The sequence below is a fragment of the Hylobates moloch genome, unplaced genomic scaffold (assembly GCF_009828535.3).
Source record: "Hylobates moloch isolate HMO894 unplaced genomic scaffold, HMol_V3 SCAFFOLD_1, whole genome shotgun sequence".
Taxonomy (NCBI): Eukaryota; Metazoa; Chordata; class Mammalia; order Primates; family Hylobatidae; genus Hylobates; species Hylobates moloch.
Window position 1 is genome coordinate 169,608,722 of NW_026652276.1, and position 25,588 is coordinate 169,634,309.

Sequence of the window (25,588 nt, forward strand, 5' to 3'; positions counted from 1 at the left end):
TGCATCTATTGATATAATCATGTGGTTTTTGTCTTTGGTTCTGTTTATATGCTGGATTACGTGTATTGATTTGCATATGTTGAACCAGCCTTGCATCCCAGGGATGAAGCCCACTTGATCATGGTGGATAAGCTTTTTGATGTGCTGCTGGATTCGGTTTGCCAGTATTTTATTGAGGATTTTTGCATCGATGTTCATCAGGGATATTGGTCTAAAATTCTCTTTTTTTGTTGTGTCTCTGCCACGCTTTGGTACCAGGATGATGCTGGCCTCATAAAATGAGTTAGGGAGGATTTCCTCTTTTTCTGTTGATTGGAATAGTTTTAAAAGGAATGGTACCAGCTCCTCCTTGTATCTGTGGTAGAATTCAGCTGTGAATCCGTCTGGTCCTGGACTTTTTTTGGTTGGTAAGCTATTCATTATTGCCTCAATTTCAGAGCTTGTTATTGGTCTATACAGAGATTCAACTTCTTCCTGGTTTAGTCTTGGAAGGGTGTATGGGTCGAGGAATTTATCCATTTCTTCTAGATTTTCTAGTTTATTTGCATAGAGGTGTTTATAGTATTCTCTGATAGTAGTCTGTATTTCTGTGGGGTCGGTGGTGATATCCCCTTTATCATTTTTTATTGCATCTATTTGATTCTTCTCTCTTTTCTTCTTTATCAGTCTTGCTAGTGGTCTATCAATTTTGTTGATCTTTTCAAAAAACCAGCTCCGGGATTCACTGATTTTTTGAAGGGTTTTTTGTGTCTCTATTTCCTTCAGTTCTGCTCTGATCTTAGTTATTTCTTGCCTTCTGCTAGCTTTTGAATGTGTTTGCTCTTGCTTTTCTAGTTCTTTTATTTGTGATGCTAGGGTGTCAATTTTAGATCTTTCCCGCTTTCTCTTGTGGGCATTTAGTGCTATAAATTTCCCTCTACACACTGCTTTGAATGTGTCCCAGAGATTCTGGTATGTTGTGTCTTTGTTCTCGTTGGTTTCAGAGAACATCTTTATTTCTGCCTTTATTTCGTTATGTACCCAGTAGTCATTCAGGAGCAGGTTGTTCAGTTTCCATGTAGTTGAGTGGTTCTGAGTGAGTTTCTTAATCCTGAGTTCTAGTTTGATTGCACTGTGGTGTGAGAGACAGTTTGTTATAATTTCTGTTCTTTTACATTTGCTGAGGAGTGCTTTACTTCCAACTATGTGGTCAATTTTGGAATAGGTGAGGTGTGGTGCTGAAAAGAATGTATGTTCTGTTGATTTGGGGTGGAGAGTTCTGTAGACATCTATTACGTCCGCTTGGTGCAGAGCTGAGTTCAGTTCCTGGATATCCTTGTTCACTTTCTGTCTCATTGATCTGTCTAATGTTGACAGTGGGGTGTTAAAGTCTCTCGTTATTTTTGTGTGGGAGTCTAAGTCTCTTTGTAGGTCTCTAAGGACTTGCTTTATGAATCTGGGTGTTCCTGTATTGGGTGCATATATATTTAGGATAATTAGCTCTTCTTGTTGAATTGATCCCTTTACCATTCATTATGTAATGGCCTTCTTTGTCTCTTTTGATCTTTGTTGGTTTAAAGTCTGTTTTATCAGAGACTAGGATTGCAACCCTTGCCTTTTTTTGTTTTTCATTTGCTTGGTAGGTCTTCCTCCATCCCTTTATTTTGAGTCTATGTGTGTCTCTGCACGTGAGATGGGTTTCCTGAATACAGCACACTGATGGGTCTTGACTCTTTATCCAATTTGCCAGTCTCTGTCTTTTAATTGGAGCATTTAGCCCATTTACATTTAAGGTTAATATTGTTCTGTGTGAATCTGATCCTGTCATTATGATGTTAGCTGGTTGTTTTGCTCATTAGTTGATGCAGTTTCTTCCTAGCCTCGATGGTCTTTACAACTTGGCATGTTTTTGCAGTGGCTGGTACCAGCTGTTCCTTTCCATGTTTAGTGCTTTCTTCAGGAGCTCTGTTAGGGCAGGCCTGGTGGTGACAAAATCTCTCAGCATTTGCCATTCTGTAAAGTGTTTTATTTCTCCTTCACTTATGAAGCTTAGTTCGGCTGGATATGAAATTCAGCGTTGAACATTCTTTTCTTTAAGAATGTTGAATATTGGCCCCCACTCTCTTCTGGCTTGTAGAGTTTCTGCCGAGAGATCAGCTGTTAGTCTGATGGGCTTCCCTTTGTGGGTTACCCAACCTTTCTCTCTGGCTGCCCTTAACATTTTTTCCTTCATTTCAACCTTGGTGAATCTGACAATTATGTGCCTTGGAGTTGCTCTTCCCAAGGAGTATCTTTGTGGCATTCTCTGTATGTCCTGAATTTGAATGTTGGCCTGCCTTGCTAGATTGGGGAACCTCTCCTGGATAATATCCTGTAGAGTGTTTTCCAACTTGGTTCCATTCTCCCCATCACTTTCAGGTACACCAATCAGATGTAGATTTGGTCTTTTCACATAGTCCTATATTTCTTGGAGGCTTTGTTCATTTCTTTGTATTCTTTTTTCTCTAAACTTCTCTTCTCGCTTCATTTCATTCATTTGATCTTCCATCACTGATACCCTTTCTTCCAGTTGATGGAATCGGCTAGTCAGGCTTGTACATTCATCACGTAGTTCTCATGCCTTGGCTTTCAGCTCCATCAGGTCCTTTAAGGACTTCTCTGCACTGGTTATGCTAGTGAGCCATTCGTCTAATGTTTTTCAAGGTTTTTAACTTCTTTGCCATGGGTTTGGACTTCCAACTTTAGTTCGGAGTAGTTTGGTCATCTGAAGCCTTCTTCTCTCAACTTGTCAAAGTCATTCTCCGTCCAGCTTTGTTCCATTGCTGGTGAGGAGCTGTGTTCCTTTGGAGGAGGAGAGGCGCTCTGATTTTTACAGTTCCCAGTTTTTCTGCTCTGTTTTTTCGCCATCTTTGTGGTTTTATCTATCTTTGGTAGTTGATGATGGTGACGTACAGATGGGGTTTTGGTTGGATGTCCTTTCTGTTTATTAGTTTTCCTTCTAACAGTCAGGACCCTCAGCTGCAGATCTATTGGAGTTTGCTGGAGGTCCACTGCAGACCCTGTTTGCCTGGGTATTAGCAGCAGAGGCTGCAGAATAGCAGATATTGGTGAACAGCGAATGTTGCTGCCTGATCGTTCCTCTGAAAGTTTTGTCTCAGAGGAGTACCCGGCTGTGTGAGGTGTCAGTCTGCCCCTACTGGGAGGTGCCTCCAACTTAGGCTACTCGGGGGTCAGAGACCCACTTGAGGAGGCAGTCTGTCCATTCTCAGATCTCCAGCTGCGTGCTGGGAGAGCCACTACTCTCTTCAAATCTGTCAGACAGGGACATTTAAGTCTGCAGAGGTTTCTGCTGCCTTTTGTTTGGCTATGCCCTGTCCCCAGATGTGGAGTCTACAGAGGCAGGCAGGCCTCCTTGAGCTGCGGTGGGCTCCACCCAGTTCGAGCTTTCTGGCCGCTTTGTTTACGTAATCAAGCCGCGGCAACGGCGGGCGCCCCTCCCCCAGCCTTGCTGCTACCTTGCAGTTTGATCTCAGACTGCTGTGCTAACAATGAGTGAGGCTCTGTGGGTGTAGGACCCTCAGAGCCTGGCACGGGATATAATCTCCTGGTGTGCCGTTTGCTAAGACTGTTGGAAAAGCGCAGTATTAGGGTGGGAGTGACCTGATTTTCCAGGTGCCGTCCATCACCCCTTTCTTTCACTGGGAAAGGGAATTCCCTGACCCCTTGCACTTCGCGGGTAAGGCAATGCCTCGCTCTGCTTTGGCTCACGCTCGGTGTGCTGCACCCAGTGTTCTGCACCCACTTTCTGACACTCCCCAGTGAGATGAACCCAGTACCTCAGTTGGAAATGCAGAAATCACCTGTCTTCTACATCGTTCATGCTGGGAGCTGTAGACTGGAGCTGTTCCTATCTGGCTATCTTTGCCACTCATATATTTCTTTGTTGAAATGTCTATTCAAATAAATTCCCCATTTAAAAAAGTTGTGGGGGTCTTTTCATCGTTGAGTTTTGGACCTCTTTATATATTTTTAATATAAATCCTTTATCCAATATATTATTTGGAAATATTTTCTACCAATTTGTGACTTGTCTTTTCATTTCTTTAATGGTGTCTTTTTAAGAGGACAACTCCAATTTATTGATTTTCATTTATATATTATGTTTTTGCTGTCATATCTATGAAATATTTGTGTAATCCAAGGGCACAAAATTTTCTACCAGATTTCCTTCCAGAAGTTTTAACTTTTATCTCCTACACTGAGGTCTTTGATCAATTTTGAGTTGACATTTGTGTTTATTATTACATAAGGGTGTATATCTTTTTGCATTTGAATATCCAATTCTCATGGCACCATTTATTGAAAAAGTTATTTCTCCACTGAATTGCCTTGCAACTTATTAAAAATCAACTGCCCACAAATGTCAGGGTTCATTTTTGAATTTTCCATTCTATGCTGTGAATCAATATGTTTATTTTCACAATTATAACATACTGTCTTGATCTCTGTAGCTTTATACAAAGTTTCTGAAATTACGTAGTGTAAGTCTTCCTACTTTGTTCATTTTCAAAACTGTTCTGGCAATTCCAGTTCATTACATTTTCATATAATGTAATATATGAAATATAATTGTAGCTCAGATGGCCAATTTCTACAAAAAGCTGGCTGGGATTTTGACAGGTGTGACATTAAATCAATAGAGAAATTTGGGTTGAGGTGTCAACAATACGGGATCTTCAATCCGTAAACATGGTACATCTTTTCATTTATGTTAATCTTCCTTTATTTCTTTCCATCAATATTTTGTAATTTTCAGTACAAAAATTCTAAATATGTTTTGTTAGATTTATCCCTAGGTATTTCTTTTTTATTATAAGTATTTAAAGTGATTATAAGTGGTATTGTATTCTAAATTTTGTTTTCCACATGTTCATTGCTAGTATACACAAATATGGCTGTGTGTGTGTGTATGTTGAGAAAATTCCTTTCTATTCAAAGTTTGTTAAGCCTTTAACACGAATAGGTGTTAGATTTTATAACAAACATTTTTTACATCTATTGGAATAATAATGTGATTTTTAAACTTTATTCTATTAACATGGTATTACATTAAATGATTTTGAGATGTCAAACTGAACTTTAGATACCCCCCCTTGCTCATGGGTTACATTTTTTTAAAGCAACTTATAGTAGCTATGTTAATTACTATCATGACAAGAAGTTTACAAGTACATTATGAATTCTCATCATTTTTTCAAATTAACCCAGAAATTTTGAATGGAAGAATGTATTATCTTTGAATAAATACCTCAATTAAAAATCTCAGTGTAAATCCTAACAGTCATTTACTGGCAAGTTTTGTAACACAGGACATTTTATTTATGTCTAGGCCTCAATTTCCTCATCTGTAACTTGGATATATTAAAACCTACATATAACATAAGATTTGGTGAAAATCAAATGAGATAGCATTTTTTAAAGATTGGCAAAGTAGGAACTGAAAAAGTCCATGGGATTTTTAGAAGTTATATATGAATTCAGATTAGAACTGGTTATGTAATCTTCCTAAAAATGTCTTAAATATAAAAGTATCGTATCTCAATTTATATTTCTAGTTGACAAAATAGGACAAAATGTCATATAAATTTTTTACAAATTTAAAACAGCCAAGAATTCAGTTACTTGGTTTATCCTTTAAAATTATTAATATAAAAAAGAAAATATGTGACTTTCATAGTTTTTAATCACATGATTTAACACTTGACAAGTTTTTGTTGATATCAGTTGGCAGACACCCATCAGATTACTCAGACTTAGAATAACAATTGTGGCAATTTACATAAGCATACTTAGAATTACAGTCTAGACTCATGGATTTTTATCTTCCATTTACAAAATTTTTGCCTGTCAATTATAAAAATGCTTTAAGCAATTCATGTTAATTTTTTCAGTGACAGACATAAAGGGTGATTATTAGAGGGTTTAAAAAATATCTTAACCCAATAAATGTGCATCATATTACTGCATGTATGTATTGAGAATAATAGTGATACAATTATAGATCTTTTTTCAAGGTAAAAGATTCAGGTTGGTAATATTATTTTAATTATAAAGCTCTAAAATAATATGGTCTCCACTTCATTTCAAAAATGAAAAAACTAAAGACAAAATATGTTAAGTACTTGCTTATGATCACATAGCTTGAGGCACAGTCTCCACCAAGACTGAAAAATTTCCTGCTCCTCGCTTATGGAGCTTTCTCAATTCCACCTTTTTGCTTTGGGGCCGCCTGAGAAGAATCTGTGTACAATTTTCATCATATGGGTTTCTGTCCCAATAGTAAGGCCACATAATAGAATACAAAGAAAGAACATGGGAGTTTATTCATTCATTCGCTCAGTCATTCAACATACCCTGAGTGCCTATCATGTGCCAGGCACTGTTCCAGGCCCTGGTTAGAATATTCAAGGTGAACTCCATATCTACCACTTAATTATTTGTGTGACTTTGCACAAAAAAAATCTCGTTAGACCTCAGCCTCTTGATTAGTAAAATGAAGATGGTAACATCAACCTTCCTCAAGGAACTGAAAATTAAACTAGATCATATACTCGAATATGACTTGTAAAGTTCTCAATTTAGATACAACAAACACCTGTTATCTAAACTGCACCACCACGTCACACAACTGCCACATGAATGCCAGACTTCAAACTCACTAATTGAACTCATTGTCTTTCTTATACTCCACCTGCCTCCCCTATCCCCAACCACAGTTACTCATTACTGGTTCCACTGTCTACCTAATTACCCAATCCAGAATCCTGGAAGTCACCCTGACTAACCCCACCTCCATCAAGCTCCATGTCTAGTCAAACACAAACCCCTACCAAGTGTCCCTCTTAAGTCCCTTCCAAACATATTTATCTCCTATCTATCTCTACTGCCAAAACCTTTTTAGAGGCTCATTATTTTTGCCTTAAATATTTGGGTGCCTTTTTGTCTCTCTAACACTTACTGCATAATCTGAACTGAAAATAGGTAAATTCAATAAAAATCTGCATGTTGAAGGTTGAGACTCCCCTGTAACCTCTGTCTCTTACTCAATCCCCACAATGTGGGCAGCAAACTGAAATCTTCCAGGCAGGAGATTAAATAACCCTTTTCTGTAGAAACTGAAGCCTCCTTCCAAGAAACGACCCCCAAATACTGACATCTTAGATACTGCAAGAAAAAAAAAAACTGGTTAACTCACCCCAACACAAAACTGCCAACCAACATTCCCTATCCAAGCACCCAGAGCTTCCAAACAGGGTATTAAAGTCTGACTTTTAAATATGAGTTGACAATCAACAAGATCTCCAGGTAGCTGAAGGATGCTTCCAATAAGAAAGAGACCAAACAGACAAGCAGAAATAAATGAAAGAGACAATATAGAAGAAAATTCAAATAACTATATTATTTATTCTCAAAGACATAAGAGATAATAACTCTTCTTGATCTCCTTTTGGGAGATTTCTCTGAGTTCACAATCCAAATGTTCTTCTCAAAGTTTAATACCTGTTAATGTATTTTTATTTTGAGGAAATTTTCATTATTCCTTGGTTGTTTCTATTTTATGGCCTCAATGTTCATATTTGATGGATATAATATCCCAAGAAGCCTGTAAGTTGAGTCGTATTTTCATTCTCTTTAAGAAATGGAAAATGAGGCACAGCAAGTTTAAGACTTGCTCAAAATCATACACTTAGATGAGAATGAAGTCCAAACTGGAATCTAGGCAGTCAGGCTTCAGAAACCAGGCCCTGGACCTCTTTCTGGTCACTAACACTATGTATTAAAATTTACTGTAATACCAAACACACAGCTTGAAGACCACCAAGATGTAACTGAGAAACCCCTGGACAAGGTAATCTCTAAAGTCTGATTTAGATTCCTAATTAGCTTATATAGGATTCATGTACTTCCAACAATGATGCTACAAATAGTGTCTTTAAAAACAGTTGCCAATAAAAGAGCTGAATTCAGAAATGTCTAGGCTGAGCAAAGAATTTCTGAGTCTTAAAAAAAGTTATTAAGACCCTTGAAGAAACCTAATTTAACCCGTCACCTACTACACAGGGTCAGATGTTGCATTAACATGTTTCACTGAAAATTCCATTTATAATCAACTTGTTAATTTAGAAATCATTACAAGAGGATGAACAATTCCAAATACTGATATTGACAAAACACAAATGGAAACAAATGTCCTTTCTTCCTCTCCCTGCCACAGCCCTCCAGTCTATTAAAGAAGGAGGTTATGTCCCAGGAGCCCCTCTTCCCATCTGTGCCCACTCTCTCAACTTAGCTTTCAGGAACCTGAGTGCAAGAGACTCCAGGTGAGGGAAAAGGGAGGGAACAGAGGACCTGAGTTCTCTTTTGGCAGATGCCCTCTCTCCACTGGGAAGGTGATAGTGGTTAGAAGTATCTAGACATCCAGATACTGACAAGATAATTTCAGTTATAACCAAAGATGATTCTGTACTTATCATTTAGGTTGTATTTGATCATCAAAGCTATATATTTGGATTAAAAGAGGCTCTTATGGGACAGCCCCAGAATCTACTCAAAGATAAAAAAGATGTATCTGGATAAAAAAACATGTCGATATACCTAGATAAAAGGCATATCGGATAAAAAAGACTCCAACAGAACAGCCTGGAACATTTTGTCTTTGTGTAAATGTGTCTGAAATCCCAGTGGCCAACGTATAGAATCGTGGAAGTACACCTTTATCATTTCACAGAAACTTAGTAGCTTTGGAGGTCTCCATTATAGCAGTTCTCCCTGCTTCCCATCCCAGACTAACTACCAATGTCTCAATCATACTTACTAACTTGACAGATGTAATCTATCTCCACACAAGCCACAGTTCGTAAGTCAATCAACCAGAGAATGATATTTTGCTTGAAAACAAAAATAAATGAATAACAATAACAAAAGAGCCCATATGGAGAGAAACAAAAATAAATCACATTGGAGAAAGTTATCTATATTCATTCATTGTCTATTATATGCAAACTTCAGTAATAAGAAAACAAAGAAGAGTGTTATCAAAACCACCATGTAGTACATTTTTCTCCTAAGCTTTCAAAGGTGCAATGCAGGTCCCAGTCCATTATGACCTACAAATCTCCCTGTGAAATTGAGAAAAATAAACACTGGTAGCAGGTTGAATAGTGTCTCCCAGAAATTTACGTCAGCTCAGAACCTCAGAAGGTGACCTTATTTGCAATGGGGCCTTTGCAGACATAATTAGCTAAGTTAAGATTAAGCCATACTGGATTAGCGTGGGCTCTAAATCCAATGACTGATGTCCCTATAAGAAGAGGAGAAGACACATAGAGAGAGAAGACCATATGAAGATGGAGGCAGAGATTGAAGTGATGTAATGATAAGCCAAAGAACACCAAAGATTGTAGGAAGCCACCAGGAGCTAGGAAAAAGCTAGTAAGAATTTCTTCCCTATAGCCAATATCCTGGCCAATATCCTGGTCTGGCCAATATCCTGATTTTGGACTCAACTCTCCAGCACTATAAAAGAATAAGCCAGCAAATTTGTGGTTATTTATCACAGAAGCCCTAGAAAAGCAATACAACACCCCAAACATGAAATGCAAGAGATGAAATCTAGACTGATTAATTATCAATTGAATTATAACTCGATTACATATACAAACTTCACAAGCAAATGTACCATACAGTTACAAGGAAAAATGGTATGGTTAATGAAAAACAACAAAAACAGATAGACTATAACATTAAAAAAGAAAAATGTAAGGTAGAGAATCAAATATTAAACACCAAAATTTTAATGACTCAATTAAAATCAGTCTTATTTTCCATTTTATAACTTTAACAAATTTGTAAAAGTAATATCAATAATTCATATAACATTTATTGTACTATTAGAATATTTTAATTATACAGTACAAATTTTACAATTAAATCATAAAATTATTCATTTTACAAGCAGGTTAACTAATTGCAAATATTTGAAATAAAAGAAGTTGTTCTTTTTCCTTTATCTCTTTTTCAGTTTATATCTACCTCTGCCTTCCTGGTACCACATTTTGTATTAAAAATCTAAAATGTTTCCATAGAATTCTAATAGACTGAATAATGAAAAAAATACATAAAGAAGGGTGGAGAAAGGAAGAGAGAGAAGGTGGATAAAGCACATGGGAATACTCAGACATGTATTAAAAAGAATGTACCCAAACAGAAAGTTCAATACTACAGAGTTTACCATGAGAGGTCCCCTTTTCCTCTACATGTTTCTACTGTCCCTGAGTTATATTGTGTTGAATCTATTTGTTCCTTTCCTCTTTTAGACCCTTTCTTGTCCTATGTGGATGTTGCCTTCCTTTCTTTATTGAAAAATGTGTTATCACTTTTATAAATAAATTTTTTCCCGTGTCCCCCCTCAAATTTCCTATCTTTTTTGCTAACCTTGGTTTAATGGCAATAATACAAAGCCTCTGTATGTATGAAATGAAAATTTAGCATGAATTCAAAATTTCTATGTAAAATCTAATAGGTCTGCCGCATGTTTCAGGTCGGTTTTTTTTTTTTTTTTTTTTTGAGACGGATTTCATTTGTCCCCAGGTGAGTGGCGCGGATCTGCCTCCCAGGTTCAAGTGATTTTCCTGCCTCAGCCTCCCTAGTAGCTGGGATTACAGGTGCCCGCCACCACACCTGGCTACTTTTTTTGTATTCTTAGTAGACACGGGGTTTTGCCACGTTGAACAGGCTGGTCTCAAACTCCTGACCCTCAGGTGATCTGCCTGCCTCTGCCTCCCAAAGTGCTGGGATTACAGGTGTGAGCCGCCACATCCGGCCAGGTTCAGCTTTTAGCTCTACCACATGCTAGCATTAACCTTAGGTGAGTGACTTCTCCATTCCTAACTTTACTAACCTGAAAATAGCAATAATGATAGTACCTACCTTAGAGGGTTTTGTGAGTGTTAAGTGAGACTAGGCTCTGGCTGTGCAAGCACACACCAAATATTGCCTATTGATACTGCTACCATTTTAATTTAAAGTTGTTCCCTATTAGAGTATCTAGATTTCTCTTTAAGCATAAATCTCACCTAAGAAAACCATCACATATTCAAGAATCTATGAAAGGAGACAACTGGTTCGTTCACCTCATGCCTGTCTAAGAAAATCTTAAGACAACAAAAAACGTGGAAGTCTAGAATACAATATCAGAAAGTAAGAACATACACACTTAACACTTAAAAGTTGTTTGAAAGATGGAATATCCTAAGACATTTCATCCACTCTCTTTAAAACCTCTCCTGTATCTCCCAGCCCTTTATCTGTTCCTCATAAACCAAGATGATGCCATATAATGATTCTAAATTAAAATAGAAAAGCTGACCCTGAGCACTACAATTTAATTTCTCCAAGCTGCCATCAAGGACAGAATGAGTTTCAAAGCACCTGAACTTGAATTAATCCATTACACAGTCTAGCTCAATGAGAGATAAAATTCAAAGTACATCTTTGGACATAAATCTAGGTTAGATTAAAGTTGCTTCAAGTCTTTCCACTTGAGGTGAAAATTATGCCTTAAAATCCAAGTTTCTAGGTAAGCCTGTGAGCGGCAAGTAGCCACTTACAAACTACTTTACTGTGCATGGTGCTTTCCTATTCTGAAATCTTCCTGCTGTTGATATTTTGTAAATGAGAAATTGATCAAAACAGCAGAAGAGGGGCAAATTCAAATTCAGGTATTCTATCTCAGTTGAACACACCATGCTGCTTCCTCATCAATGTAAAACTGAACATATCCTGAATGTCTCCCACATCACCCTAAATATTTCAAATTCTACCACCAGATACACAGAGGAGTTATTGTGTCTGGACTTCCAGAAGTGTTAATGGGGAAAGGCTAAGCAATGATGATGCCTTTTGCTTCCAGATATAGACAGCAGAAAAATAAGAATATGAAAGGCAGAATGAGAAGGCAAGAAAAAAACAAGTAACAAAAACTGACCCAGAGTTTAATTTATCTTCCTTAAAGTCATTTACCACTACAAAAAAAAAAATCACTCAGAAGTCAGACTTTATTAGAAAGACATTAAAATATTTTATTCAATGGAAAATAAAATGCCATTCTGTGATCAAGGCCTCAACTGTTCTTCTATCATTCCCTGATCTCCAGAACATTCCAAATTCTGAGTTTAAAGATTCCTTGGGAAATCAAAACCACAATGCCAAAGTAGTTCTTAAGAGATGGCATAATCCAACTCCTATTTTTTGCAAACAGGGTGACATTGTTTGAGTCTGTGCCCTCATCTAAATCTCATGTTGAATTGTAATCCCCATTATTGGAGGTGGGGCCTGGTGGGAGGTGACTGGATCTGGGGGTGGCTTATCATGGTTTATCACCATCCCCCTTCGTGTTGTCATATCAATAGTGAGTCAGTGAGTTGTCATGAAATCTGGTTAAGAGTGTATAGAACCTCCTCCCTCTCTCTATTCCTCCTGCTTCAGCATGTAAGACATACCTGCTTCCCCTTTGCCTTGTAGGATGACTGAAAGTTTCCTAAGGCCTCTCCAGAAGATGCTGTGCTTCTGGTACAGCCTGTAGTACCATGAGCCAATTAAACCTCTTTTCTTTAGAAATTACTCAGTCTCAGGTATTTCTTTACAGCAGTGCAAGAATGGATTAATACATAGGGTTACTAAGGCCCAAAGCCATTAAGTACTGTTATGGGCTGAACTGTGTCCCCCAAAAAAATTCATGTTAAAGTCCTGACCTTTAGTACCTTAGAATAGGACTGTATTTGGAGATAGGGTCTTCAAAAAGGTAATTAAGTTGAAATGATGTCATATGGGTGGAACCTAAACCAAAGTGATTATTGTCCTTGTCAGAAGAGAAAATTTGGATGCAGACAGGTACATAGGAAAAATGATGTGAAGACACAAGGAGAATACCACCATCTACAAGTTAAGGAGAGTGGCTGGCACAGATCCTTCCTCATTGCCCTCATTCGGAGGGCCATGACACCTTACTCTCAGACTTCCAGCTTCCGAGATTGTAAGACATTAAGTTTCTGTTGTTTAAGCTACCCAGGCTGTGGTACTTTGTTTCAGCAGCCCTAGCAAACTAATTGAGGTGGCTTATCTTATACTGTACAGTGATGAAAAACAAAGTCAAGATCAAAACCTACTGATTTGTGTATGTTGATTCAGTAAAGTTGCAGAATACAAAATCAACATACACAAATCAGTCGGTTTTGATTCTGACTTTGTTTTTCATCACTGTACAATGTAAGAGAAATCACCTCCAGCTTCCCATGGGAGTTTCTACCTTGCCTTGTAACTGACTTCGTTTTCACTCAACATTCTCTTCCACAAAAATATTATACTTGGTTCAACTTCTTAACGACCATGGTACATATATACTACTTATGCTAAAGTCTTGTGAGCTGCACTCCCACATTCCCAACAAGACATTTTCATACAGATGTCTCATGAGCTCAAAATCCCTAAAACCCAAATCGATTACTCCAAAATGTCAGTAATGACCCTGTTGAAATCTAACAAGGTCTAGGTACAAGATTCTGCTCCTTAGACAAGTCATCTAACGCCTCTGAGCCTTAATTCCATATTTATAATACAGATTCTATAAACAATATAAATTCTACAAAATAAAAATTTAAAACTCTTTCAAAGGGCTAGCATATGAAGATTACATTGGATAACACCCTTTAAACTGTAAAGTCTTAAAAGCAATTCTCCATGCAATCACAAACTATTTCTATCTCTGGCCCCATTTTTTTACTCAATCAAACTCAAAATCATTGACATTTCCCTCTCAATCTATAATCAATACTTCACCTAGCTCTGACATCTCTTTCTATAGAATATTATTTTTTGTTACTAACATCTAATAAACCCATAATTTCAAATCTGCAACACACTGAATGACTGACTTATCAGCTTCCAGTTTCTTCTTTTTCTAATTGATATCCTATCTGAATATCAGATTTTTGTCCCTAATAGCCCAACTCAAAAGTCTTCAGAGGCTCTCTAACCCACAGAACAAGATCCCACCTACACAGCCCTGCATTCTACAACACAACTGCAACTGAGGGCCAGTTCCTAAGCTCATCTCAAGGCTTAAAATGAAATTATGTTGCCAGCCAAAGCCAGGTCTCAGTGTGCTAAGGATTCATTGCATTCCCTGCTTCTCTGTGTTTCCCAGAACCCAACCTTTAATGTGCCTCAGGAGCTTGCCTCACACCCAGCCAATGTGAATAAGATCATCGGCCGGGCGCGGTGGCTCACGCCTGTAATCTCAGCACTTTGGGAGGCCAAGGCGGGTGGATCACGAGGTCAGGAGATCGAGACCATCCTGGCTAACACACGGTGAAACCCCGTCTCTACTAAAAATACAAAAAATTAGCCGGGCAAGGTGGCGGGAGCCTGTAGTCCCAGCTATGCGGGAGGCTGAGGCAGGAGAATGGCGTGAACCCTGGGGGGCAGAGCCTGCAGTGAGCCGAGATTGCGCCACTGCACTCCAGCCTGGGTGAAAGAGCGAGACTCCTTCTCAAAAAAAAAAAAAAAAGAAGATCATCAACAACTTCAATGTGATCCTACTTGCTTTTTCCCTTGAACCTCCCACTGATGGGCCTGCTTGTCACAATGGATCCTTCAATACCATTACAAACCTTCTTGTTACCTTGGACCAAGACTAGCACCAACAGTAAGGTTAGGTTGATTAATTCTAGTGCACACCCTGCATACCAGGAATCCTGCCTGCTGGCCAGTTTCATTTTTCGTCTGGTTCCTTTTTGGCCCAGAATCCCTGTCCCTCTCCTCTCTCATATTCAGGGTCTACTGTATAATTAAATTCAGTAGCACTTTTAACCTTATCTCCCTCCACAGCATAACAAAAACCTATTGTTCTACCTCAGTCAATCATTTTCAATCCCATCAAACCCAATACCCTCTTTATATAACAAATATTTTACTACTTTTTTTGCCTTTACTATTATGAAATGGAATTCATATATAACAAGATACACACACATAATTTCAAATATTTATATGTAAATATAATTTCAAATATATTAATTTATATCTATATGTAACTAATACAAAAAATAAAAATTAATTTATAATAAAACAAAGTCTTTAAATATGTAAGTAGACACAACTACTGGAAAACATTGAAGAGTGGTGCTCACATTTATGTACAGAATCAGCATAAGCACAACCACTACAAATGCAGACTGTGGGATATGGCATTATTGAATTAAATAACACAAGCAGTACTGCCACTAAGGAATTTTTCCAAAATATGAACAAGTGGTAAAGTTTTAAACAAAACACAATACAATCTTCCCATGATTTACACTGTAGTTGTATTCCTGGATAGTTTGGTATGTATTAAATCTGTGCACAGCATATTTTGTTTATATGCAAAATAGTTGGGTTTGGGCTCATAAACAGATTTTTCACCTGCATGAATGCCCAGTAGGACATTTAAAAAAAGCTTGTGGGACATGAGACAATTGTTGCAGGAAGTCAGGGACCCTGAACAGAGGGACCAGCTGAAGCCGTGGCAGAAGAACATAAATTGTGAAGATTTCATGGACATTTATTAGTTCCCCAAATTAATACTTTTATAGTTTCTTACACCTGTCTTTATTGCAATCTCTGAACATAAATTGTGAAGATTTCATGGACACTTATCACTTCCCCAATAAATACTCTTGTGATTTCGTATGCCTGTCTTTAATCTCTTAATCCCATCATCTTCATAAGCTGAGGATGAATGTCACCTCAGGACCCTGTGATGATTGTGTTAACTGCACAAATTGTTTAAACAATATGAAATCTGGGCACCTTGAAAAAAGAACGGGATAACAGCAATGTTCAGGGAACAAGGGAGATAACCATTAGGTCTGGCTGCCTGAGAGCCAGGCAGAACAGAGCCATATTTCTCTTCTTTCAAAAGCAAATAGGAGAAATATCGCTGAGTTCTTTTTCTCAGCAAAGAACATCCCTGAGAAAGAGAATGCGTTTCCAAAGGGAGGTCTCTAAAAATGGCCACCTTGGGAACATCTGTCTTTTACAGTTCTAGATAAGGGATGAAATAAGCCCTGGTCTCGCGCAGCACTCCCAGGCTTATTAGGATGAGGAAATTCCCACCTAATAAATTTTGGTCAGACCGGTTGTCTGCTCTCCGACCCTGTCTCCTGATAAGATGTTATCAATGATAATGCGTGCCCAAAACTTCATTAGAAATTTTAATTTCACCCCGGTCCTGTGATCTCGCCCTGCCTCCATTTGCCTTGTAATATCTTATTACCTTGTGAAGCATGTGATCTCTGTGATCCACATCCTATTCGTACACTCCCTCCCCTTTTGAAAATCACTAATAAAAACTTGCTGGTTTTATGGTTCAGGGGGCATCACAGAACATGCTGACATGTGATGTCTCCCCGAGACACCCAGCTTTAAAATTTCTCTCTTTTGTACTCTTTCCCTTTATTTCTCAGACCAGCCGACACTTAGGAAAAATAGAAAAGGACTCATGTTGAATATCGGGGGCTGGTTTCCCCCGATAGACAATTGTTTATTGTATTAGAGCAGAGATTGACAAACTTTAATTGAAAGGGCCAAACAGCACATACTGTTAAGTTTGGGGGACCATACAGTTTGTCAAAAGTACTCAACTCTGTCTAGGAAAGCAGCCATAGACAATATATAAATGAGTGGGAGTGCTGTGTTCAAATAAAACTTTACTTACCAAAACAGACAGCAAGCCCCAAACCATAGTTTGCCTCCCTCTGTATTAGAGTTTCTCACGTAAATGCCAAGCTCTCATCCACTAAACATCGGTTGCATTGTTCAATTATTGTGATGACAAAAGCCACTTCTATGGAGCAATAATTACCCATCCCTCCCACCCTATCAATTGAGAATTCCTGATCTTAACTATTCCTCCTGTTCACTGCACTTGGCAAAGGCGTTGAGCTTTCTGGTCTCAGCTCCTTTCCTATACCTGTCTGGAACACTTCTCCTCAATCTACTCTTTACTGTTTTCCCATTTTATGCCTAATTCAAGTTCCAGCTAACACTTTACCTCCCATCACTAATGGAAGAATTTCCTTAAAAATCACAATCTTTTAGAAATAATTTCACAATCTTTTAGATTTCACAATCTTTCATAAATAATTTGGCATTAATATGCTACCACATATTATTCTTCAACTTATGATTTATATGTTCTACCTCCCACCTGCAAGGCAGGTTCCTTGAGGGAACAGACTGTATCTAATAATCTATCATATTTATAGATTCTAACTTAATGATTTTCCTTAAATCACTTACTACTGTAGAGTGATTACCATGCTAGATGTTGAGGGTATAGCAGTGAACAATCAGACAAGGTCTCTGACCTCACTAAGATTATATACTTACAGAGTGGAAAGAAAATTTCAGATTCCAATAAGAATTACAATGGAAATAAAAATAGGGTGTGATGTGGAGAGTAAAGAAGCATAAAATGATGGTCAGCCACTAATTTGGATAAATGGACAAAGAAACCCTCTCTGAAATGGGATGTTTGAATTGACCCCTAAATCTAAAAAGAGCCAGGGAAGAGCATTCCAGCCATGGGGAAGAACATGCGTAAAATTCCTGAGACAGGAAACTCTGTAGCATGTTTGAAGAAAATCAGTGATACAGGACTTGAAGCAATTTTAAATAAGGGGATTGACATAATATGATTTTAGTTTTCACAAATATTATACGGCTAACAGAGTAGAGAAGAGATAGTAATAAGGCAAGAGAAGTGAGGTATATAATTAAGAAGCTATTACAGAAGTCCAAGGAAGAACTAATGGTATCCTGGACTGGGGGTGGCAGTGGAGAGACAGAATGTGGACAGATTTCAGGCATCATTTAGAGAGGTAATCAACAGGGCTTGTTCATGGCTAGATTTGGGTAGAGGAAGCACTGGATGCTGCTATTACTAATACAGGGAGAACATGGTTTCAGTTATAGTGGGAGGATCATGAGTTCCATTCAGATGTGTTAAGTCTGAGATGTCTGTCATACAATGATTGATTTTTAAAGATTAAACTAGCCTTGTATTCCTGAAATGAATCTCAGTTGGTAGTAATGTATTATCCTTTTTATATACTACTGTATTCAAGAGAAGATGCCAAACAGGCAGGTGGATATATGAAATGGAGATGAAGACAAGGTCGTAGCTAAAGAGATGCATGGGTAGGACATCAACTTACAGCTGCTCTTTAAACTCACGAAATAAATAATATCACCTAGGACAGAGTGCTTATTAGAAAAAAAAAAAAAAAAAAAAAAGCCAGGCACAGTGGCTCATGCCTGCAATCCCAGCACTTTGGGAGGCCGAGATGGGTGGATCGCTACATCAGGAGTTCGAGACCAGCCTGGCCAACATGGTGAAACCCCGTCTCTACTAAAAATACAAAAATTAGCCAGGCGTAGTGGCACGTGCCTATAATCCCAGCTACGCAGGAGGCTGAGGCAGGAGAATTGTTTGAACTGGGGAGACAGAGGTTGCAGTGAGCCAAGATCGTGCCATTGCACTCCAGCCTGGGTGACAGAGCAAGATTCTGTCTCAGAAAAAAAAAAAAAAAAGAGGCCCTTTCCTGTCCTGAAACTCCTCCTAACTCAGAGAAAGGGTCAACCTAAGAGAAAAACCTACCTACTTGGAAAATCTGATGTCACAGAAGAGACTGTTTCAACCATGTAATCTGCTAAAAAGCTAGGTAAAATAAGACAGAGAGGTATACATTTGACTTGACAAGAAGCAAGTGACTGATGAACTTTATAAGAACAGTTTCCGCTAAAGATAAATGATGGAAACAAAATTAAAATTGAATGAAAAGGAGAATAAGAGGTGAGAGAGTAGAAATAGAAACAAGATTTTCAAAAATGATACATGTAAATCATATCAATAGTTGTGGGAAACAAACCAAAGCAGTGACAGACCACATTTAGTTCATCAATACCTTGATAAATTATTGCAGCAAATCACCAATTTATCTTGTTATGGATGAACAGAATAATAGCTGTGATCCCTTCAGTGCAAAAATAAACTGAAGTCTTATGTCAAGATAATCTGCACTTTTAAAAATGTAGTAGAGGTAAACCTACTTATCCTAAAAGTTATTAAACTGAACTGAAAAAGTTCCCACTAATTAAAAAAAAAGATATTTTATTCTCTTGGAATACAAAAGCCTTTCTATGCAGGTAACAAAGCAAAGATAGAGCTATTTAATTTCATAAAAAGTAAAATCTATGTAGCAACTACATTATAAAAGAAATTTTAGAAAATAAGACTAGAGGAAAATATCACAACATAAATGACCCTAATATATAAAGAATGTCTATATTATCTTCTTCCAATCAGAAAAACCAATAAAAGTAGAGTAAAGGATAGAAACAAAGGAAAAAAAGAAATTCAAATGACTAGTAAGATGGCATGACAAATCCCCATTTTTAAAGATTTTTCCTTAAAAATAATCAATGCAGAATAATGTTAAACTCACATGTATCTAAGGAACTCTGCAAATGAAATGATAGCAGACATACAAAATTCTTCTATTATCTATATAGCTTCACAATTAATGCATGGCATTTTATTCCACATCTGAGCACACAGCAGATAATCTTGTTTCATTTAACATGATTTGACATGACTGCAAGAGATACTGATTTTTAAATTTCAGTTTACACATTTTAATGAAAGATACAATCGTGTAATTTTAAAACTCAGCATATTCAGAGGTGTATAATATTAAAATAGCTACGGGGACCATAGAAACACAAAAGCAAAATCAACAAGGAAAAGCGCCTACCTTCCCTGATAGCTGTGAAAGGTGTCCCTTCTTCTTCCTGCAGCCTGATCACCTTCAGAGCTACCAACTTCCCATTTACCCTGTGAGAAATGAAAGATAAGTGAATCCATGAAAATATGTGCCCATTATAGTTTTAATTGTCTTCCTTATAATTTATATAACTAAATTAATTCACTTTTATGCTAAAAATGTCAGTGACTCAATTATACCACCAAACCAAGGTTAGTTTCGGCTGGGAATTCTGTATCATCATCATAAATATTCACATTTTAAATATTCATACTTGCATAGGCCAAGATTTAACTGAAGTTTTCTGTGATTCACTGTGTTCCTTCCAGAATGAAACTAGTATTTAACCAAACCACCACACTTGATAATTATTCTCAGATTAATTAAAAATCATGCAATCAAAAATAACTCTGTTCCTTTGTTTCTCCAATAGCTCCCTCTTTGTTCCTTCTGCTGAAATGTCTTCATTCTCAGTCTTTAGCTGAGGTCATTCAATTCCCAAGGACAGAAACTTGTCATTCTCTCTCTCTCAAAAAAAAAACGGAAAAAATTCCCATTCTTTTCTTTTTTTTTCTTTTTTACTACAACCTCCTAAAATTATATTTGGTCTAGTTGTGCTTTATATTACAGTATGTCATCAAAAAAGTTATGAATATTTTACCATTACAAGATTACACAAGACCTATCCAAAGCAGATGGTCCTTCCAGACACATTCTAAGTATGTGTTGGCGCCAATTAAAAGTAAGATTGTGCTACGGAGTTAACTTTTTATCCAGTCAATTCTGTCATCAATCAAAGACATGACTATCTATATTAGTCCCCTCCTTGAGTGTTCTATTTTCTACCCACACTGGGCCTAGAACCATACTTTATTTGGTTTGTTAATTAAAATAGGAAAAAACAAAAGCACATATATAATCCTCAGTGGATTGGTTCCAGGTTCCCCTTTGATACCAAATCTGAGGATGTGGAAGTCTATTACATAAAATGCTGTAGTGTTTGCATAAAACCTGTGCCCACCACCCATACACTTTAAATCATCTCTAGAGTACTTAATAATACCTCATACAATATAAACACTATGTAAATAGTTGTTATACTGTATTTTTTACACATATCATTTTAATCATTATATTATCTGTCTTTTTTCCAAAATATTTTCAATCCAAAGTTGGTTGAATCCAGATGCAGAAACCTCAAATATGGAGAGACGATCGTATTAAAAATGTAAAAGGTAAAAGATATGTGGACTTACATATATATGTATCACACATATATATACACATAAATATACACATATACACACGTACACACATAGTAGTATACAATACAGAGTACACTCTATATTGTTTACACTTAACAACATATTTTGGTGACATAAATTCATAGAAAACTGCCTTTTGCTTTCCAAAACCACAGGGTGTTCTTATGTATGAGCATAGCATACTAAATTTAATCCCAGTCCTCTACTGATAGCTATGTAGCTTGTTCCCAAATTTTGCTACTACAATGATGTAATAAATATTCTTGTATGTGTACTTCCATCCTGTAAAAATATGTCTGTATTAAATTCCTAAAAGTGCCATTGCAAGGTCAAAGGTATGTGCATTTCTGATCTCCAATTTTGATGAATATTGGAGAAGCAGCCTACATAGAGGATACCAATATAAATATTTGGTATCCTTTCCTATACCAAATAGAGCTCCTCTGCCTCTCCTCCTTCACCTACACTATATGTTCTTAGTGTCTGATTTTGCCAATTTAATAGGTCGAAAATGGTCTCTTGTTGCAATTTAAATGGCTATCAAAGATCTCCAGAGGTTAAAGAACTAGCAAAGGAGAACTTATGTGAGCCAGAGAATCTAGTGTCTGAGTTTGAAAGAATTTGAATGTCTCTTTTTTAAACCTACATCTATTTGGTCTATTTTCGCTCAAAAAACTGCCATAGACATAAAACCCAAAAGAACAAGGAATTCATCATAGTTGAACCATCCTAGTGGCATTTCTCATTGAACTGATTGCAGAAATACATTATTATTGGTTACAATCATGGGATAGGGAGACCTGATTATAAGGCTCCACAATGTACCATCTCCTCAAGGTTAGGAGTTGCGTTTCTTTTCCCTTCTGCTTTAGCAGACAGGACAGGCCTGCTGCTTTTCTGTTCTGCAACCTCTTTTCCTGAGTATATTTTCTTGATTTTTCTAATCCTGTTTGTGCTCTAGGTACCCAGATGCAGGCAAAAAAAATTACTATGCACATGGGGTTCAGCTGGAGACTGCACCTTGTACTCTTCACTTCATCTTTCAGGACTAAGCACTTTGGCGGGGCTTGAGGCTGGGATGCAGTTAGTGCTGATATCTGCATGAATTTTTCTCAGCCCAGTTGAGCTCATCACTGGCTCCCTGAGGAGGCAGTAACTGATTCCAGGAACTGCTTGGAATTTTCCCCTCATTTACAGATATTTTCCTCTCACCCATAAAACACACACACAACCTTTTTCCCGCAGAGATTTCCATTTCTCTTGAGAGCATTAACTTGTATGTATCACGTATTGTGAACTGAGTTCTGGAATATAGGAACCGCATGCTTCTGTAGGTTGTATAGTTAAAGCACATTCTCAGGCATGAAACTATGATTGCCTTGTAACACGCTGAAAGGACACCAGCCTTTAATTGAATCAACACTCATTTTTAAAGTGCAACTAAAGATGGATTCCCCCTAAGTAATTTCATTGACTAATTTGTATTATTTTCGTAGTGAAAAAGGTCTTTGAAAATATTTTCTATGATAACTGCATAAAAAAACAAGACCTAGGCTCATGGAATTCATATTCTGAATTCTCCATGAACTGAACCTCCAAGTGTTTGTTTTTAATAAGTTATGATCATCTCAACAGTTCATGACACTGAGATTTTATGTATTACATCATTTCAAACTAAAATTTCCTTAAAATATATACTACACCATAAGTTCCAGAAATGAAGGGGACTTTTTCTGTTTTATCAACTGATATGTGCTCAGTATCTAGGGCCTTCTTGGCACAGAGTAGATTCTCAAAATATTTCACTGGATGAATATTAATGCTGTTATAATAGTATACTAACATTTTCCTCATCATACCTGCAAAATAAGTCCAGAATAAATTACTAAAAGTATTATTTCCAAAAAATTTCAAAAATACCAACATTTTATAAAGTTTTCAACATCTTCTTTCACGTTAGGTTTAAATGCTTATTTTCTTTTTACAAATAAAAGGTGTGGTCTCTTTGTGTTTACTGCATCTACATATAGAAAAGTTTTTATTTCCTTTAAGTTTTTTATATTCTTTAAGAATTTGTAGAACGCTTTGTTAATTAACCTTTTTGCACCCAGCAGACATGTTTCAAAACACTCACTAACCTTTAATAATCTGAGCACAGATGACTAATCAGCATCTCCCTTTTCTATGATTGCTTCATTGGTTTCTCATTAAGAATCATATTGATTATCAGATTGCTCTTTAACCTAAGAGTCATTGTGACTTTCTCCTTTCTTAATTACTTTTTATCTACATGTCTCAACGCTCAGCAACTACTGAGTCTCTCAGTTTTAAAGTCTAGTATAAATGTTAAGTCACTGGGTCCACTTTTAGAAAAAATAGATGTGGAAAAAATAACATTAAGAAATTTTTTAATAGTATACCTTTTGTTCATGTATATTTTAAACCTTTTTTTTTTTGAGACAGGGTCTCACTCTATTGTCCAGGCTGAAGTGCAGTGGCATGATCATGGCTCACTGCAGCCTCCAGCCTCCATCTCCTGGGCTCAAGAGATTCTCCTACCTCAGCCTCCAGAGTAGCTGAGACTACAGAGCCATGCCATCATGTCAGGCTAATTTTTTAAAAAAAATTTTAAAGAAAGGGTCTCACTATGTTGCCCAGGATAGTCTTGAACTCCTGGGCTCAAGTGATCCTCTTGCCTCACCCTCCTAAAGTGCTGAGATTACAGGTGTGAACCACTGTGCCCAGCCTTATTTTAAAGTTTAATATGACCTGAAATATTTGACAGTCTAAGTTACTAACTCATTTACAAAATGGAAATTTTTAAAGATATCAAAAAATTACTGTATGAAAAACAAAATGAACATTATGCCTTCTAATTATCTTGTGGATTTAACCTATTTTATGAAAACTTAAAACATATAATTCAAACGTTGATTTAAATAACTTGAAATAATCACAAAATTCAACTTGAATCAATAAATTAGAGCTGTTTACAGAAAAACATTGAAGATCCCTCTTCAACAAGTCTTATTAATTAAATCAAAGGCTAATGAATAGAAGGCAATCAGGGCTTGATTGCCAGTGGAGACGTTAATTCAGGTAAATAAAAAGGGCTCTAAATTGTGCTAATATTACCACAGAACGTTCTATTGCAGTTACTGCCAAATTTGCCTGTATTTGCTTTAAGCTGTATAGACAGCCATTTTATTTCAGAGATTCTTTATGCTTATTCTCTTATTTTTCCAATAACTGTCATTCCCAGCTTAGCTCAAAGGAGCCGTGACTCATTGCTTTAGTCTGCCCATCAGGCAGCATGAACTCCAAAGTGCTGTACCAGGAAGAACTGCACTGGGCAGAAGTGGGGAGAATATCTCCATGCACAGGACATCGGGATACTGGGTAGTCAGGTAGCGCCAAGCTGAAAGGGGATCCAACTTTCAAACTGTTTCTAAGCACAAAACACAAATCCGTCAATTTCAGAAACTTTGTTCACACATCTGTGTGCCCTAAATTGGTAAATATAAAATTTTCTTGTGGGAGTAAAGCAAGGTCTAGAAGTTTTTTTTTTTTTTTTGAGACGGAGTCTCGCTCAGTCGCCCAGGCTGGAGTGCAGTGGCGTGATCTCGGCTCACTGTAAGCTCCACCTCCCGGGTTCACACCATTCTCCTGCCTCAGCCTCCCGAGTAGCTGGGACTACAGGCACCCACCACCACGCCCAGCTAATTGTTTTGTATTTTTAGTAGAGATGGGGTTTCATCATGTTAGCCAGGGTGGTCTCCATCTCCTGACCTCGTGATCTGCCCATCTCGGCCACCCATAGTGCTGAGAGAAGTTATCAATAAAGAAAACAGCCTATTTATTCTTTCACCCATTCATTCGTTCATTTAATGTTTTACAAAAACAATAAAGGGAAACTCCCCACTTAGCTCAAAGTACATTTTCCAGTTTCAAAAGATGATGCTTAAAGAGAACTTCCTTATGGAAAAAAATTCTCAAAGGAAAGCCTAAAGGTCTTCTATTCCATTAGTTACTTCAAATTAATAGAATATCTTAGCACAAGAAAACAAAATTACAAATATTATCTGTGTCATCTTTGAAAACACTGTCCATGTGCTAACAACTAGAAGAAATTATGTCTAGAGGATATGAAGGAAATTAAAGCAACAGACCCAAAATAAATTTAATATACTCTGGAAAATTTAATAAATTCTGCTTCTCTCTTCCATTATGATTTTGCCTCAAGAGAAATTGCAAAGGAAAATAATACCAAGTACAGACATATACAATGCTCTTGTTTCCTTGCGGTATTGGTCTGGAGGCAATAGAAGGAAATGCAGGTACTTTGAAGAGAGTGACAGTAGAATGCTGGAGTAGGGCAAGGACAGTATTTTGGGAAGAATTTACAGATTTTTGGCAAAG

General features: G+C 37.2%; 1 protein-coding gene across 10 annotated transcripts in view; it reads right to left on the reverse strand.

The window, feature by feature from the left end:
• Positions 1 to 25,588, reverse strand: part of CDK14 (cyclin dependent kinase 14) — a 600,921-nt gene that overhangs the window by 390,366 nt on the left and 184,967 nt on the right. For all 10 annotated transcript variants that reach the window (XM_032761120.2, XM_058424902.1, XM_058424892.1 and 7 more), the window contains one exon: positions 19,896 to 19,975. In XM_032761120.2, coding sequence (XP_032617011.1) covers positions 19,896 to 19,975 — 80 coding nt within the window. The remainder of the gene's footprint in view (positions 1 to 19,895; positions 19,976 to 25,588) is intronic.